Consider the following 18,728-nt stretch of genomic DNA (forward strand, 5'->3'; position numbering starts at 1 on the left):
ACAAACCACTCCTGAGTCTGCAAGCCAGACCATCTCTGTCCCACTGTACTACCCCTAGTCACAGCTGAGAAAAAGGGGCCATCCTCTCTTTACCCGGAAACTCTCTTCTCATCAGGGATTCCAGAAGGAAGGGAAAGAAGTGGTGGCCCAATGTGTGAACCGACTCCAAGACACTTCCTCGGTGACTGCAGCAGACACGTGCAAGCGCCCTGAGCCTCCATCCGAGGAGCCTCAGATTCAGAATCCCAACCCTTTGCCCTTTGCGCACTGCTGACTGCAATCTATGCTGCTTTTGTAACTTCTGCTTTTCCTGTGATCTCCTGGGTCTAGCATCCTGCTTATGACATGTCATGATGACAGAGCATTCCTCAAGCAAACACCCCCGGTGTGCCTTTTAGATAAGACTTGCTCATTCAAAGTGTGTCCCCATAACCATTGCCTCTATGCAAATAAGGTCGTGAAAGATTAATAGTGACCAATAGTATGTTTCAGAGATAAGGCTTTTTGTAAATGAGGTTGTGAAAAACTGTAATTCTGATTGGCTGGTTAACTGTATAAAAACCCTACAATTATCTGCCTCTGGAACCCTAGCTAGCTCAAATAAACGGCCCTTGTGCGTTTGTTTTGACGTTCGACACCTGGTGATTCATTTGGGGAGCTCTGGACAGCTAAGCATGGTGGCTCGCTGTACCCGGAGCCACGTCGGCTCACGACGACCAAGGCCCTTTGTTTTTTTTTTTTTTTTTTTAAAGATTTATTCATTTTATTACAGCCAGATATACACAGAGGAGGAGAGACAGAGAGGAAGATCTTCCACCTGATGATTCACTCCCCAAGTGAGCCGCAACGGGCCAGTGCGCGCCGATCCGATGCCGGGAACCAGGAACCTCCTCCGGGTCTCCCACATGGGTGCAGTGTCCCAATGCATTGGGCCGTCCTCAACTGCTTTCCCAAGCCACAAGCAGGGAGCTGGATGGGAAGTGGAGCTGCCGGGATTAGAACCGGCGGCCATATGGGATCCCGGGGCTTTCAAGGCGAGGACTTTAGCCGCTAGGCCACGCCGCCGGGCCCGACCAAGGCCCTTTGTAACGCTGCCTCGTGGGCCAGAGCCTTAGCTGCGATGCTGCAACAGTAACTGCCGCTGTCCCAGTGCTGGTCCAGGCACAACACATCACTGTCTGCAACTGCAGAACGCAGCAGGTCCCTACTCAAAGGGGTTGTCATCAGACACAGGGATATGTATGTGTCTCACCCACGGTGAACACTCAGCAAGTTTCATCACAAATTTTATTATACAATAATTTTTAAAATATATAACCCCAAATGCAACTAAGGATAAATATTCGACATTAATAAAAAATACATGGAATTCTTGAAGCAAGAAAAAAAGAGTAGCATCCTCTATAAATACAAGCATGGATTTCTCAAGCAATAGGACGAGGTGAATGTGTGTCAGCCCAGGGCAGGTGTCTAGCCCAGTAGTTAAGTTACATGCCATAGCAGAGTGTCCAGGATGCACTAACCTGGGCAGACACTCTGCTTCTGGTCCAGATTCCTGCTGATGAGCCTTCCGGAAGGCAGCCAACGTGGTTCAAGTACTGGGCTCACTCTCTCCCACATGGGAGAAACTTGGCTTGAGTTGTGGGCTCCGAGCTTCGGCCTGGCCCAGCCCTGTCTACTTCAGGTATTTGGGGAGTGAATTCTTCAATCAAAGATACTTCTCTCCCTCTTCCTTTCCAATGGAAACAAATTTCTATAAATTAATTAGCATATGTAATTCCTGGAATGCTGGTTAGTGGAGGGTATGGATTTTATCTTGTGATATAACTATAATTAAAGATTCAAGTAGAAATATATTAAACAAACACAGCATCTTAAGAGTGAAAAATCTGACTTCCTCATGACATTTTCAAGGCGAATCTCAAGAGAGGTGGCCTCTCACCCCACCTGCATAGGATGCAAGCTCTTAGTCTCCAATCCATTTCCTTATTGCTCACAACCATGCAATGTTTCTAAAATGCACCTGCTATTGTTCATAGGAAAAAATACATTAGAATGTCTTTAAAACTACTGTTATGCTTGGAGTAGAGTAGCTGGAAAAATATTGAGTGAAAAAAATTCACTCTTATGAGATTTGGGTGGGAAAAGATTTTTCTAAGTACAAAGACAATGGAAGGAAGCTCAAGGAAATATGAAACTGTGAAAAATGAAAAAACACATCTCTGGCTGATGTTTTACATAATGTGTTAAGCTGCCACGTGCTAACTATAGCACTGGTACCCCACATCACAGGGCTGGTTCAGGTCCTAGCTGCTCTGTGTCCAGCCCAGCCTGCTGCCCATGCCATTGAGAAAGCAACAGCAGAAAGCCTAAGTGCTTGGGCCCCTCTGCCCACCTCGGAAATGAGGCTGGAGCTCCAGACCCCGGGCTTAGCCCAGACCCCAGCCTCTTGAACCATGCAGGAAATGAATCAGTGGAACAGGTTCTGTCTCTACCCCTCTTTCTATTGTCATGCCTTTCAAACAAATAAATCTTAAAAAAGAAAGACAGAAAAATATTTCTCTGTCTAAACAATAAATACAGACACTGAGCAGCAAACAAAGAATAGAAAGCACGACACTAATGTTTCACCTTTAGGCCAAAGGTTGACAGCCTCAAATAGAAGACTAAGCACACTTACACACTAACACAGCATCTCCCTGCTCACAGCAGAAAAACAAGGCAGAACTAGCTAGCTGATTCAGAGAAGATGAATTCAAGCACTCTCAATATGTATTTAGAATAATCAACTCTAGTATAAACCAAAGTAATTTTAACTCTAATGACAGTCATTGTTCCCTAATTACAATAATACCCTCGTGGTGCTAAGGAAAGTAATGAGATGCAAAATATGATGTATTTTAGTCACTTGAAGACACATCTCTTCTCATTGTGGGGTGTGTGTGTGTTTCAGAGATGGAAGCCAGAGAGGGGGTGGGGAGGGGAGGGAAAGAGAAGGAGGGAAAGAAGTGGGGAAGAGAGAGAGATTAGATAGATAGAGAGAGAGAGAGAGAGAGAGAGGTCTCACATGCTTGTTCATCTCCAGATGCCCACAGTGGTCAGGGAAGCATCGCGTGGGAACTGGGAACCCCGTCTGGGCCTCCTACTTGGGTAGGAGGAACCAATTACGGGAAGCATACTATAGCTTCCCAGTGTCTGTGAGAGCAGAGTGCTGGAGCCAGGAGCCAGCACTGGCTAGCAAGACCACACCTTAACTGCTAGGCCCAATCCCCACCTCCTCTCACCCCAACACGCTGATAATCTGAGGTTGGGATGCACCTCACAACTGCTAGCATAGCCGACTCGAACAGGCAGCTCTTTATTTTTATAATGGTACCTAAAATGTATTCTATATAATACAGTGTAATAGTGATACATCTTAGACTTAATAAAAGAATATTTTAGCTTCAATACAGCATCAGGCAGAGCAAATTAACAGCTATTCTTGTTGGATGGTGTAATTAAGGTGACTCCTAGTTTTTACATTTCACTGTACATTTCTAGCCTTCTTTAAAAAAATTATTTTTAGTGGAAAATTAGATATACAGAGAGGAAGCTCTTCTGTTGGATGATTCACTCCCTAAGCTGCTGCAAGGCCAGAGCTAAGGTGATCCGAAGCCAGGAACCAGTAGCCTCTTTTGGGTCTCCACGCGGGTGCAGGTCCCAAGGCTTTGGGCTGTCCTCGACTGCTTTCCCAGGCCATAAGCAAGGAACTGGATGGGAGTGGAGCAGCTGGTACATGAACCTGTGCCCATATAGGATCCCAGAGTGGAGAGGTGAAGGATTGTGCCAGCTCCCTCCCTAATATTTTAAATGCCCCAGGGCTCATTGCTGGGGAAGGTTAGACGTGCATGGTTTGGGGACACCAGCACCAAGCTGCAGCTCTGCTGGACTCATGGCAGGATCGCGATCCCTTGACCCCTTGAAACAGGGGACTCGAGTGAGTGAAAGCGACTCTTTCACAGGGGACTCTTGCTGGTGCTCAGCCCTCTGGTCATCTCTCCACCCTCCTGGGTAATGTGGAAGGACATGGTCATGCAGAGGAGCCCCAGAAAACAGCACCCTGGAGCAGCAAGGCAAGCCTGGGAGGCTGCTGGAGCAGCAAGGCAAGCCTGGGAGGCTGCTGGAGCACATGCTGGACTCCTGGGGAGGAAGAAGCCAACGGTAAACAAAACAAACACACAAACAAACCTGGCATTGAAGCTGCCACTTATGCTAGCCACATCCCATAGGGGAGTGCAGTTCAGGACCTGGCCACTCCACTTCTGGTCCAGCTCCTGCAAAGGCAGTGGAAGACAGCCCAAGTCCTTGGGTCCCCTCACTATCCCGGGTTTCTGAATGAAGTTCCTGGCTTCTGGCTTCAACCTGGTTTAGCCCCACACACTGTGGCTACTTGAGGAGTAAATCAGAATCTGTGGATGGAAGACTCTCTCTCTCTCTCTCTCTCTCTCTCTCTCTCACTCTCACACACACACACACACACACACACACACGAAGTCTTTCAAACAAATAAAATAAGTTTTTATTTTTTAAAGTTGTCTCTTTGGCCTGGTGCAGTAGCCTAGTGGCTAAATCCTTGTCTTGCATGTGCTGGGATCCCATAGGGGTGCCAGTTCTAATTCTTGCTGCTCTACTTCCCTCTGAGCTCCCTGCGGCCTGGGAAAGCAGTGGAGGACGGTCCAAAGCCTTGGGACCCTGCACCCACATGGGAGACCCAAAAGAGGCTTCTGCCTCCTGGCTTTGGGTTGGTTCAGCTCTGGCCATTGTGGCCATTTGGGGAGTGAGCCAGTGGACAAAAGATATTTCTCTGTATTTCCTTCTCTTTGTATGTCTGCCTTTCCAATAAAAATAAATAAATCTTTTAAAAAGCTGCCTGTTCCAGGTACCCCTGTCAGTGCAGTCACACAGTGTTCGCTGTGTCTGGCGTGTTGGGTTAAGTACAAGTATTGTTAGGGCTCATGCTTGTTGTAGCATAGATCCATGTCTCACTCCTTTTCGTGATGGAGTATCGGCCCACTGTGTGGATACAAGTTTGTTTATCCATGCATGTGTGGATGGACACTTTGCTTGTTGCCGCTTTTGGCTGTATAAATATCACTGCTGTAAACACTAGCATAGAAATATGCTGGAGTTCTTCCGTTCAGGTTTTTGGGCTATACCTGTAGGAGTGGAATGCTGGGTCATATTGCTATTCTATGTTTAACCTTCTGAGAAATGGCTTTCCACTCCGTTTTGACTTTTAAATCAAATCAAGGATTTCAATGAGACACCTGTTGCACGGAATTCCCCGTTCACATTCCAGACAACGTTCTCTCATGCAACGGCTCCTGCCATAATTATGGGGAAATGCTTCAGAGACTCAGGCCCTGGGAAGCGGCCTGGGCTTCCTGTTCTGGGAGAGCAGGTGCTCTAGCATGGGGCATGAATCCAGCTGGCATGAAGCTTGCCCTCACAGCTGAAGCCCTGGTATTCTGCCTACATCCATATGGTCTCTTTCGTGAGCAGTCTAAGAACAATTGCCCGAGCCTGCGTCTGTGTCAGTAGGCTGACCACAAAAACTACAGCCCAGCATACCCAGGAATCGGCGCCCCACACAGCTTTTCACCAGGCATGACAGGTGGGGGTGTGTAAATACCTCCACTGAGTTAGGAGTTCTGTGCCGGGCTGTTGCTCTGAGAGCAGCCACAGGCTGTGACGTCACTCCTCTGCCTGTCCTGTGTGGACATCCCATCCTCACCACCCTGTACTCCTTGTGCCTCCCAGGAAACTTTCTGTGCTCAGCTTCTTGGCCCTTTGTCAGCTTCTCGGGAACCCAAGCTCCAGTTGCACTTGCAGGCTTTATTTTTGTTCTTGTTTCCCTGGTTCAGTTCTCTTTCTTAGGTTCAGTGACTCTTACTGTGTGCTTTCTTGCCTGCTACCTCAAAGCCTTCGCAGGACAGGATAAAGCCTGGGGGGAATTCATTTTGGAGAAAATGCTATCACGTACTACTATAAAAACATGAGGTACAAAGAGCTGATAGAATTTCATTCTAACTTTCAGAGAACTTGTATGTGTATGCACAGAGAGAGAGGGTAGCAAGAAACGCACCAGGAAGCTAGTCACAGTTAATTTGGGTGACATCAATTTAGGTGGTATAATTTTTTCTTCTTCATTTTATAAAGTACATGAAGCTATAGCTGTCGCCTCCATTAGTGGGTTTAATTCTACCTGCCTTACGGAGTTGTGTTGACTAAAGCGAAGTTTCAATTTCAGGCAGTAAGAAGCTGCCTCTCAGACCCTTCTCCAAGTCCCCCACAGCTGTGGGTTCAGGCCATCAAAACAGCACACTGATTTCTCCCTGGATCCTCAGCTGGTGTGGCACTATCATGGCCCGTCCACTGATGGGCAGTCCATTCCCTCGGGCTGGCATGGGGCTGGTGAGCCAGGGCATTTAGCACTAAGCACTTGGGGTCCTGCCTGTGTGTTCCTGGTGGTACTGGCCCGTGCTGCCCCACCTCCTACTCGCCAGCTGCAGCCGGGTCTTCTCGATTGCCCCTGGAAGTCTGAATTGACTGATCCGGTCTGAGCCTGATGTGTGCTCTCCATGGTGCTCCTTCTCTGGGCAGAACACCTGTTACCACCACCATGTGTGGGCGCCCTGGGCACCTACCACACTGGCAGGCTTGGGGCACTCACGTCCAGTGCAGTTGCCACCAGGAGCCCCATCATTGCTCCTGAGGACCTGGCCACTCGCTGTGAGGCAACTGGGCAACAGCCGCTGCCTTTCTCTGCCTGGCCTTTCAAAGCCTTCTCCTGCCAAGCTCGCCTCTCTTCTCAGCAGGCTTAAGTATCCTCACCAAACCCATTATCCTTGCATTATGCTTCAAGACTGATGGGTCTTTAAGGGGTGTAGTACAAAGACACCCATCCCACTCCCCCAACGCCTTTTGCTGGAAAGTAAAGACCTAACAGAACAAAGCCACACCACACCTTTGCTCAAACTCTCCTCTCCCAAGTGCCTCCAGGCCAGCTCTAGTACCTCCCTCTGGCAGTTAAGGCCCCCTGCACTCCCTCCGGCAGTCCACGTGTCTAGCCCTCCCTCTACCGCTGGGACGGAATCAGCCAGCTCACAGCTGCTGAATGCCAATTCTTGCCTGTTCCAGAGGCAACGCACTTCATCCTTAAATCCAAAGCACGCTGAACCCTCACTGGCCGTGTTTTCCCCAGCTCTTCCTACCGGAAATACTTCCCACCTTGCAGTACTGCCAAGCTGGTACTCTGACTTGCCCTCTACAAATCTGAAGTCAAGGATGGAGTCCTTTGAAAATCGGGCTTTGGGGCTGGGCCTTACGGTGCAAGGGGTTAAGCGCCTACCTGGGATGCAGGACCCAGGCCTGCTTTTGATCCAGCTAGCTCCCTGCTAAGGCATCTCGGGAGGCAGCGGTCACAGTTCCAGGCAGCTTGGCTTGGGCCCTGCCCAGAGTTGGCTGTTGCCAGCATCTGGGGGAGTGAATCAGCAGGTGGGAGAGCTCTCTCTCACTCTGTGTGCCCCCTCTCAAAGAAACAAACATTAAAAAAAATCGGGCTTTTCATTGACTAGCAGCTGGTGCACAGCATAAAGTCGATAAATGTCCATCTAGTCCTGTCCCTGTTTGTAAGTGTTCGCTGAAGAGTCCCGCGTGCTAATTCCACTCTGGCAGCCTGGGGAAAGGCCCAAGGCTGCATGTCTTTGTACTTTGAAAAAACCTTCATGGGGGGGCGGGGCAGAAAAGGAGGGAGAAGAGAAAGCAGACGGATTCCTTCCCCAGTTACTCCCCAAGTGCTTTTGGTGGAGCCAGAAACTCCGCGTGCAGAAACTCGATTACCTGAGCCATTATCTGCTGCCTCCCAGGGTCTACCTGGACAGGAAGCTGGGGCCAGAGTCAGACAGGAACCCGGGCGCTCCGAGGTGCAGTGCAGGCCAGCTCTCTGGCCGAGCCTGCGTTGGCCAGCAGCTCTCGGCTAAGGCGAATGCCAAAGCGCTGAGGAGCCGGGAGGCAGCCTCAGCACCTGTTGATCCCGAGCCGCGCTGGTAAACCACTCACCTATGGTGGACACCACCGTACCCACGAAGTAGAAGGCGCCGGTGAAGTCCCAGCGCGGGCGCACGTGGTCCACGCGGATGCCGGCCCGGGTGGCCTCCTCATAGTGGCGGAGAAAGCCGCGCAACTCGTCACGGCTCAGGTTGTGGCCACGGCTGAAGTTGGCCAGGCGCTCCTCCCAGCGCTGCTTGGCCTGGCGCTCGTGCGCCCGCTCCAGCGCCGAGAAGACGGCTGCGCCGCCCAGCAGGTAGAGCGCGATGAGCGCCGCGAGCAGCAGGAAGCGCGCGTTGTCCTCATTCAAGTGGCCCAGGCCGCAGCTGCAAGCGCGGCCGGCCATGGCCCGGCCCCCGGGGACAGTGTCGCGCCGGACGGCCGTGGGTGCCGTGACTCACGCCCCGGGGAGGCAGCGCCTTCAGGCGCTCAGCCCGCTCCGGGGCACCGGGCGGCCGGTTCGCCCATGACTACCACGCGCTGCCCTCGGCCGTGCGGCTCCCCCGAGCACAGCTTCGGCCGCTGCAACCGAGCCAGCTCTCCCACGTCCGTCCTGAGTCCTGGTTTCGAATCCTCTTTATCTTTGCCACTGCCCCCTCCCGCCCTGGAGTCCTTGACGCCCTAAAGCGGCGGGACCGGCTCAGAGTCGCTTCTGCTTGGCCAGCGGATGCGACGCCGGTTTCCACCCCGTTCCGTTGGGGAGGGGGCGTGGCGCGGCTTCAGGGCCGGCTCCGGCTGAATGGGATCTCCCCCCAGTTCCAGGCCAGGCTTTTCTGGGGGTCGGCGGGTAAACGCTGCGCCGATGAGTGCCCCCCGCTGACCATTGCTTCTCAGCCGCTGACGGCTAGGACGCGTGATCTGCAGGGTGGCCGGGACAGGGAAGACCCCTCTGGGTTCTAGTCGTGATGTCCTCCCGCTGGCCTCTAGAATTGCCGACCCGGCTACAGGAGCTTAGCGGCTGGAACTGGTCCAGGCGACGGGACTGCCGAACTGTGTGGAGCGGGGGCCGCGCATTCGGACCTCCTTCCTGGCCCCCACGTTGCTCGGCATCCGGCTGGCGGAGGAGCTGGAGAAAGATCAGAAAGGGAGGTTGAAACGAGGGCGTGAAGAAAGTTGGAGGCCTCTCCCCCAGGCAGGCGACCTTGGCCTCCAAGTCCTCCGTGGGGGTGTCGTCTGTCCCCGAGGCTCGGCCTGGCCCCGACGGAGTGCGCCCTGGGTAGCCGGCTCAGCGCAGCAAGAGGCATCCAAGGACTGAACTCGGGGTGGAGGCCGGGTGCAGCCCACCGTGCCCTCCACCCCTCTCCGGAGACTTCCATCTCTCCCGCAAGGGTGTTCAGCGCAGTGTGCCCTCCGCTTTCACCCCGACACTCCCGCGGTGAGCTCACCAACAAACCGGGGAGCCCCTCCCCGAGACCCCGCCTTGCAGGGGCTCCAGCACCGCGGGCCGGCGCTCAGCCCTCACCTTCCCGGGAACACCGTCTCCGGGCCGCTCCGCTGGGACTGTCCCCCGGGTCCCTCGCCGCTGCTGCACTGCCCTCGCGACCGGCGCGGGAGGCAGAGATCCACGCCGAGCTCTGCCTTGGTAGGCAGGCGCGCACCGACGCTGCAACAGGTGGAGCTGCGCCGCGGCCGGCGCCGGCGACTCCACCCCACCGCCCGCCTCCAGCGCCCGGAGGGCCACCTCCCGCTCCGGCCTCAGCCTGCTGGGCCCCGGCCAGCCAACCTTGGGGTTGCAGCGCTCGCCCCTGGGGCGCGCCTTCACAGGAGGCCTGCGCGGGCCGGTCGGGGTCCAGGAGAGGGCGCTCCGCCCCCTTGGGACACTTGTCTCCCACCCGAGAACAGATGGAAGCCCCGGGCGTCCCGGAACAGGGTAGGATTTCCCTGGGTGTAGAGGTTCCTCGGCGCCCCACCCTCAGGATCACCTACGAGCACCACCCGCAGAGGCGCAAAGGTTCGCAAAATGGAATGGTGTTGAATCAAGTCCCGCACTGAGGGCGCGAAGAAGCCCCACCGCCTCTTCCTCCTTGCTACTATTTCACTATTTCTTGGAGCCTGTTGTGGGGTAGCAGACACAGGGACGGGTCTACTCACCCCAGGTGAGTACTGCCGTTCTCCTTGTGTCCGTTTTATCAGAACAACTTTCAAATAAAAGTTGTGTCAATTTAATGGTGACCGCTCACCTACCCACCACCCCCACTGCAATCAGCCTGATTGCTTGCACCTGCTTGCCTGTGTGGGTCCTTCTGCCTTCAGCACATCTAATTAGGAACCAAAACTGTTGTAGGTGTTAGTACACTTACGCCCTGCCGCCAGCGCTCTTGCCTGCCTCTCATTACTTAGATTTCGATATATTTTTTTAAAGATTTATTTATTCTGGGCCCGGCGTGGTAGCCTAGTGGCTAAAGTCCTCGCCTTGAAAGCCCCGGGATCCAATATGGGCGCCTGCTTCCCATCCAGTTGCCTGCTTGTGGCCTGGGAAAGCAGTCGAGGACAGTCCAAAGCCTTGGGACCCTGCACCTGCAAGGGAGACCCAGAAGAGGCTCCTGGGGTCGACTCAGCTCTGGCCGCAACGGCCGCTTGGGGAGTGAATCATCGGGGGAAGATCTTCCTGTCTCTCTTCCTCTCTGTGTAACTGACTTTGCAATAAAAAGCATTTTTTTTTTAAGATGTGTTTATTCTTATTGGAAAGTCAGATTTACAGAGAGATCTTCCATCCACTGGTGTACTCCCCAGGTGGCCATAACAGCTGGGTGGCTGGTTTGGGCTATCCTCTACTACTTTCCCAGTCCACAATCAGGGAGCTGGATGAGAAGTGGAGCAGTGGGGACACAAACCTGTGCCCACACGGGATTTTGATGCTTCCGAGGTAAGGATTTAGCCACCGAGCCATCACGCCAGACCCAGGACAAAGGATTTCAAAGGAGTCCCATCTTCTCTTATAGTAAAGCCACATGATGAAGTGAGGAAATACTTTAGAACCCCACAATTCTGTAGGTTCCAAGGCTTTTGGTCATCCTCCACTGCTTTCCCAGGCCACAACAGGGAGCTGGATGGAAAATGGAGCAGCCAGGATATGAACCAGCGGTGCCCATATGGTATCCTGGCACATGCAAGGCGAGGACTTCAGTCACTAGGCTACTGCACCAGGCCCTATATTTCAATATTTTTATTGCAATATTTTCTTCTTTTGAGGTATGGATTTCAGGCAATAAAATGTACATTCTTTTTTTTTTTAAAGATTTATTTATTTTTATTACAAAGTCAGATATACAGAGAGGAGGAGAGATAGAGAGGAAGATCTTCCGTCCAATGATTCACTCCCCAAGTGAGTGCAACGGCCGGTGCTGTACCGATCTGGAGCCAGGAGCCAGGAACCTCTCCCAGGTCTCCCACACAGGTGCAGGGTCCCAAGGCTTTGGGCTGTCCTCAACTGCTTTCCCAGTGTCCATATGGGATCCTGGCGCGTTCAAGGCAAGGACTTTAGCACTAGGCCACGCCGCCGGGCCCTAAAATGTATATTCTTCAATGAATCCTTCAAGGACTCCTGACGAAAGCCTATGCCTCTGAGTGCCAAACCCTGCCTATCCAGCTGCCAATCACATAGACCCGCAGGCGGAAGTCCTGTTGCCTCTCCCAGGAAGTTCCCGCCCACATTTTGCCAGTGGGGACCCATGTTGTGATTTTTTTTTTCTAACTTTGGCCTTCATTACATTTAGTCTTACTTCTGTGTCGTGATGCAGCTAGGGTCTCTTATGTTGATATTTAGCCCTGCTTAGGATTGCGTCTGTGCCTTAGTGACTTCTTCCTATTGCAGGATTTTCACGGTTTGGTTACTGTCATTTGCTTACTGATTCTAGCTGGAGGAAGCAGGGTTTCTAGGAGCTTGTGGCTATCCAGAGTGAACGCGTCAGGAATCCTCTAGGGCAACTGTGTGCAGGCAGCATGCAGAATGCTTTCAAAAAGTTCATGAAAGATACAGCCCTCCCATGTTTCTGGCACACAGGAGTGGGGTTTCTGGGCTCTAGGGTGGATGTGGATTTAGTTTTCTTAGAAACTGCTGGACATTGTTCCCAAGTGGTTGTATGAACCAAGCAGGCACAGCAGGTGTCCGTGCCCCATGCCCTTGTGAGCATTCGGCAATCTCATTTATAGTGGTGACCTCCTGGACCTCTAATGTGGCCATTTGCAGAAACCCCTGTTAGATCTCTTGCTGAAGTATTTTTGCCCATTAAAAACCTTGTTTCTCAATTATTACAGGGATTCTTTATACCAGTTCTTCAGAAAATTCATGAAGGGGCTGGTATCATAGCACAGTGGGTGAGGTCACTGCCTAAAACTGGCATCATGTATGAGTGGCGGTTCCAGCCCTGGCTGCTCCACTTCTGACCCATTTCCTTGAAGATGCCCCAAGTGCTTAGGCCACTGCCATCCAACTAAGAGACCAGATGGTGTTCCAGGCTCCTGGTGTTCTCCTGGCGCAGCCCTCCCATTGTGGCCATTTGGGGAGCGAAGCAGCAGATGGAACATTCTCTCTCTCTCTCTGTATTTTTCCCTTTCTGTCTGTAACTAAGTGCATGGAAAATAAACCTTACCTTTTAACTCCATTTGTTCCACATCTTTTGAAGCCCCTGATTTATTCAGGCCATTAGTCCTCTCTCACATTCAAGGTGACTTCCAAAAGCTTTTGGAAACCTGAATTCAAAAATATGCAAAATCTTTTTGAATTCATGCACACAGGGAGTTTTCAAAGAGTTCATGGAAGATACATATTCTGAAAGAACTGCATGAATGCAGTAAAGTCATCTCATGCACACTTTGGGGATGTTTGTTCTGGCTTGTCCACTTATTTTCTTAAATGTTTTTTGATAGATGTAGGTTTTTTTGTTTTTAAGATTTATTTTATTTTTATTACAAAGTCAGATATACTGAGAGGAGGAGAGACAGAGAGGAAGTGGAGCTGCCAGGATTAGAACCAGCGGCCATATGGGATCACACTGCCGAGCCCGATAGATGTAGGTTTTAAATCTTGGTGAAATCCAAAGATCAGTCTTTTATATTCAGATTGCACAAATTTTCTGTCTCTTGCTCCCCCAGGAATGCATGGTTTGACCTTTCATTTGGATCTGTAGTCTATTTTATTTCTGTATGGTGTGAAGTAAAAGGTTGATTTTGTCAATAAAGCTATTCACTTTTTCCAGTGCTATGTGTTGAAACCAAAATCATGCATGAATTCCTATATTTTGTTCATTATCTATTTTCCCACTCTTCTATGCTAACACCACAGGATTTCAGTGACTTGCAGTTTTATAGTGGATCTTAAAGTCAGAAAGAGTCTTCTAATTTTGCTCTTCATTTTCAAGATTTTTTTTGGATCATAAAACCATTCCATTTCCGTAAGAAATCATAGAATCGGCATATTAGTTTCATCAGAGTCAACCTTGTGGGGTCTCAACAGGGATTGAGTTAAGCCTGTTTGGGGCAAGAACTGGCATCCTTCATGAGCAAGGTGTCTGTCTTGCGTCTCCATTATTTTAGTCTTTGTAGCAAGCTTTTGTGAGGAGATCTTGCTCATCTTACGTAAATTCATGCTAAGGTATTCTAGGTTCTTTTGCTATTATTGTAACTGAATTCCAATTGCTGTTGTAGTTACAAACACAAGTGAGTTTTGCAGGTTGGCTGGTAGCCTGCAGCTTTCCGCAGTGCAGCGTGTTCTGTGGAGTCCCTCAGGAGAGCCTGGGAACATGATCATGTCTCCAGTGCAATGGGGTTCCTCCTTCCTGGCTGCTCTGTTACTCTAGTCTTACTGCTGTGGTCTGGGCTCAGTTCATTACTGAAGAGAAAGGCTGGCCCTGCCTTCCCATATTAGGATCTGGAATCACTATACAAGGCCTGGACAGGTGACTCGAGCTGGCCAATCAGGTGTGTGCTGAGTTGTCCTCTGGGAAGAAGGGCAGATGGCAGGCAGGGTTGCCTTCTCTCTATTCACGTGTCCTAAAGATGATGGTGGTGGTGGGTCGGCCCAGAGGCCTTCATAATCAGTAAAGCTGGGGTTGCAGAGACATGCACCACCATCTTGCGGCAGGCTGTGGTTCAAGCAGATCTGCCTGTGACCTAGAAACTCGTGCAGTTCCAAAGCAGTCGCTGGTTTCGGCCGGGAATTTTGTAAAGTACATAAACCGACTGTTCCAAGACTTGGGATACCTTGGCTCCCTTGGTCTCCCACTACTGCCCGAGGAGTCTTCATGTTCTCTCACCCAGCACTCCATCTCCTGGACTGCCTCTGCAGTCCCTGTCTCTCTCCAGCACCCTGCATGGTGCCTCCTCTCCCCGTGTCCGGCCTGATTCCTCTTGCCTTAGGCTTCGGATGCAGCAAGGCCACAGAATTGGTGGGTTCCAGTCCGGGAACTGAACAGAACCTGCAGAACAGCGCAGTTCTCAAGCCTCTGACACTGTCACTTGAAAGGAGCCTGCTCCATTGGCAATGAAGTCTGGCCTCTGTAACTCATGGGCTCAGGCCTGCTTGCTAACATCAGGGTCGGTGGGAGCGTCTGGGCTGCTGGCTGCTCTGTCAGGCCAGCTGTGATTTGCGGCTGGAGTGGGAGAGAGTTCACAGTCACTTGTCACGTACCTAGCGCCTGCTCCCGGCAGGAGCTGGGGAGCATCTGCCAGACTATGGTGGCCCGTGCAGGTGTGCATCCAGATCCGTAGGAGATCCTCTTAGGAAAGGGAAGAGGGTGGGGCTGACAACACCCACAATCCTTCACATGCCCCCTCTGCCAAGGGCCAGGTGAGCAGAGGGAGCCTTTCAAGATAGGGGAGGAAGAACACAAGACAAAGGGAAACCACGTGGCCAGGGCCATTGCGGGTCCCACGTCGCTGCAAGGACAACTTTAATAACGTCTCCATGTATGTGTTTAATACTGTGAATTTTACTGGGCTTCTTTTCAAAGCATATAAAAGTAATTTACAAAGAAACAATTTTTTCCTTCTTAGCTTGTTGATAAAGACTATTAAATATACATCCACGTACACAAGAGTGACCTTTGCATAAAGTCTTGCATGGTGGAGCAGCCAGAGCAAAGGCAAATGCTTGGTAATGGAGTTTCAGTGCTCGGGGAAGCTCAGGAGGGCACCCACATGTTCCCATGGGTATCTGGAGCTTTGACATAAGGGATGTTCCAAATCCACGGCCGATCTGGGGGAGGAAGCACAGTACACAGACAGCATTTACTTGAACTGGGTCACGGAAGAACCATCAGAGGGACAGAAGGATGTATGTGTTCCATTCTCCCAACTGTGAAAAAAGTTAGGGGGATCTCATGGAAGAAACAGAAGATGCAAAGTAATCTTCTAGCCCTTCTTTTAAATTTTCTAGCTCATCTTTTAAATTTTTAAAAAGATTATTTATTTATTTATTATTTGAAAGACAGAATGAGAGAGAGAGAGAGAGAGAGAGAGAGAGAGAGAGAGAGAGAGAGAGAGAGAGATGACTGCTTCCAAAGGAGTGGTGACATCTGAATCACTGATATTCTTTCTCTATGCTACTGGGGCAGTGAGGAAGAGAGGATTTTCCACAGAAGATTTCTAAGAAACTGCTTGGACAAATATTGGAAGGCAATCTACTTGCTAGCCAAATAAAAGAGTTATCATTTCACAGTCCAAGACATAATCCAGTTGTAAACCTATGCTTTTTCTTGGGAAGGGACAGGACTTTGAAAAGTAAAAAAAAAAAAAAAAAAAAAAACCAAAAAACCACCATATTTTGAGAGGCTCAGGCACAGCATGTACACGTATGTTCCTACCTGCTGGCTCACCTCCCCAAAGCCCACATGGTAGGACCTCAGCCAGGCCAAAGCCAAGTTCTGGGATCTTAGCCCTTGTTTCCTATGTGGGTGGCAGGGACTTAACCACTGCAGCACTCACTGCTGTCTCCCCGGCTCTGCCTTAGCAGGAAGCTGGAACGGAGTAGAGTCAGGACGCGAACCTAGGCACAACTGGATAAGCAATGTGGGCATTCCAACTGACGGCTTAAACTGCTCTGCTTGGAACATCTTTAAGCCTCTTCTATTCTGGTTTTTATAGTTCTATGAAAATTAGGAGCAGGAAGAGAGTTGCAGTTGAGGTCAGGTTCTGGGCTTGGGCTTGGATTACAAGGCTAAGGGCTGCGAGGTAAAGCATAGAGCAGTCATGGGCAAAGAAAGAAATGAGCTATCCAGTGCCATGGAGTAGGGTGCAAACCTTGTGCACCGCCGCAGCTAGGTCTGAGGGTTAGGTGGGGTGGTCCCAGATGCCCTCAAGTTCTGATTTGGCACCTTCCTAGTGTAGCAGGAGTGTGCATGAACAGGACTCTACAGAACATGTCTGATTATAAAAGAATGCCATGTGAAACTGAACATCGTACGAACACAAACGATTCCAGAGTTACAAAGTCACCTTTCAGAGGTGGGTATGGCCCAGGGCCAGCACAGCAGGAGAGACCAGAGGAACCTCGGCAGGCAGGTCAGCACAGCCCGGGAAGTGTGGCTCCAAACAGGGAGAGGCACCTCTGAGCTTCCAGAGGTTTCCATAAGCTAGGATCCCTCTTGGTCTCACCTTTACTTCCATACAGTTCAGGGGGCAGATCATACGGAACAGGGAAGGGAGCCGTCAGCTCCTGGTGGCTGGAGAAGAATTTCCGTTTCACGTTGAAGCTGTCCAGGCCCTGTTGACACACAGAGTGCATTTACGACTGCAACCACTTTCTGAGAAAACAAGCACCCAACAAACAACCACCAGCATCCTCGAAGGCCTTCGTGGTGTCCCTAATACCATTCTGACCACTCAGAGATGCTGTCCATGTTCATGAGCAAATACACTTACAAGCCCCTCCAAGTTACCTGCTTTCCTAACAATTTGAGAGGTTTAATATTCTGGAATTCAACTATGGCAAAGTTTGTGGAAGTTTAATAACGGATATAAAGCAACGATCTGGGGTGTCACAGCTCATTTCTACCAGGCGTTGCGTATTGTCTGCAGGGACTTTGTAGAGCTCACTGCATAAAAATACCTCTACTTGCTTCCACTATTGCTATAGAAACGGGCTCCCTGCTCTGGAGTAAGAAGTAAAAGTTGTTTTCATGGATAATGAAATTGTTCCAATATAACGTGATGGGAATATAAACTGAAAATGAAAGACCCATTAAGATGCCTAGCTTATCCCAAGAATTCAAGAACAAGGTGTTAATTTTAGACCTCAATCAGGGTAGAAGCTAAGGCTCTCTCTCCAGCAATGTTTAGCACATCAGTACGCTCCACTCCCCACCCCATGCCTGCCTGCATCAGTCACTTCCACCTCCCTCTCAGACTATCCTGACAGCCTGCCGTTTGTCTGTCTGTCTGGGATTCCTCCTGTCTACCCATCCAAACACACACGCATCCTCCATATTCTAAAATCCTACAGCTCCAACAGAGCTTGTGTCCTGGGGGTCTACATGCAGGGGGACAGAGGTCCTAGGTCTCCATGACTGTGGCTCAGGAAGTGGGGGATGGGGAGTGGTCACAGGCACAGCACAGGGTGCCATGAATGAAGTAGTCCTGACCAAGGCCTCAGGCAAGCCGAGTCCTGCATCTGCTGTTACCCATTGAGTGGTGGAGACAGCCCATGCTCTGACTTACTCAACACGTTTTGGTTTGCGTCTTTTCTTGGTCATGCATGGGGACATATGGCTGATGGGGAGATCGTAACAAATACATCTTTAACAGTGAGACAATTACAACTGGTGGTCAGTGTTGCAAAAAATGGTCCAGGAGTGCTGGCAGGGGATGGGGGCCTCAGACTGCACCAAAGGCACCACTGGAGGAAAACATCCTTAAAATAGGTGAGAGTGGAGTTGGTCAGGCAGGAGCAGAAAGAACTGTGTTCCAGGCTGAGAGAACAACATCCGTTGAAGACTCAGAGGTGGCAAAGAGCTTGGCATGCTTCAGAGCAGCTGATGGCCGGCCGACAGTGGGGTGCTTGTCTGCAGTGCCTGCGGCCTACCACATGTGTGTTTCTAACTTCAGTACTGAGCACAAATCGAGGCCAGGTTCTGGGCGCGTGGCAGGAGCTCCAGGAAGAAGGAGCTCCAGGAAACAAATGGCAGCACCTCCCCTGCTTACTTCACAGAAGAGGCAAGTGTAATGAAGCCCAGGCAAAGACTTCAGGAAGTCCTGAGATGGGTATGAGCAGTCCAGGGAAACACAGGTGATGCCTGGTGCATATTTCCTGTGATAGAGCACAATGGCTTAGTGGCTTAAATCCTCACGCTGAAACCCTTGGAATCCCATAAGTGGCTGCTCCACTTCCCATCTAGCTCCCTGCTTATGGCCTGAGAAAGCAGTAGAGGATAGCCCCAAGCCTTGGGACTGTGCATGCATGGGAGACGCAGAAGAAGCTCCTGGTTTCTGGCTTTGGATCAGCTCAGTTCTGGCTGTTGTGGCCACTTGGGGTGTGAATCAGCAGATGGAAGATGTTTTTTTCCTCTCTGTAAATCTGCCTTCCAATAAAAATAAATAAATCTTAAAACCATTTTTGTGGGGTTCTGCAAATGTAATAGAATTCTAGTCAACAGAGAGATAATTGAGAACATTAGTGGAGGAACCAGCTTCCTGTGGGTGGG

General features: G+C 50.7%; 3 protein-coding genes across 3 annotated transcripts in view; all 3 read right to left on the bottom strand.

The window, feature by feature from the left end:
• Nucleotides 1–8,478, bottom strand: part of KCNK13 (potassium two pore domain channel subfamily K member 13) — a 55,642-nt gene extending 47,164 nt beyond the window's left edge. Inside the window, exon 1 of the mRNA XM_004584343.2 lies at nt 8,104–8,478. Coding sequence (XP_004584400.2) covers nt 8,104–8,437 — 334 coding nt within the window. The 5' untranslated portion in view covers nt 8,438–8,478. The remainder of the gene's footprint in view (nt 1–8,103) is intronic.
• A 40-nt stretch (nt 8,479–8,518) lies between these two features.
• On the bottom strand, nt 8,519–12,696 carry LOC131478068 (uncharacterized). Its single transcript, XM_058655650.1, has 3 exons — nt 12,684–12,696; nt 9,554–10,002; nt 8,519–9,157 (listed from the first exon to the last, which is right to left on the bottom strand). The coding sequence occupies exons 1-3, from the start codon at nt 12,694–12,696 to the stop codon at nt 8,936–8,938; spliced, it is 684 nt and encodes a 227-aa protein (XP_058511633.1). The 3' UTR covers nt 8,519–8,935.
• A 1,735-nt stretch (nt 12,697–14,431) lies between these two features.
• The window catches only part of TDP1 (tyrosyl-DNA phosphodiesterase 1), a 65,027-nt gene continuing 60,730 nt past the window's right edge, over nt 14,432–18,728 (bottom strand). The window contains exons 14-15 of the mRNA XM_004584345.3: nt 16,684–16,792; nt 14,432–15,286 (exon numbers count right to left, since the gene is read on the bottom strand). Of these exons, the coding sequence (XP_004584402.2) occupies nt 15,213–15,286; nt 16,684–16,792 (183 nt within the window). The 3' untranslated portion in view covers nt 14,432–15,212. The remainder of the gene's footprint in view (nt 15,287–16,683; nt 16,793–18,728) is intronic.

This window comes from Ochotona princeps, chromosome 26, assembly GCF_030435755.1.
Source record: "Ochotona princeps isolate mOchPri1 chromosome 26, mOchPri1.hap1, whole genome shotgun sequence".
NCBI lineage: Eukaryota > Metazoa > Chordata > Mammalia > Lagomorpha > Ochotonidae > Ochotona > Ochotona princeps.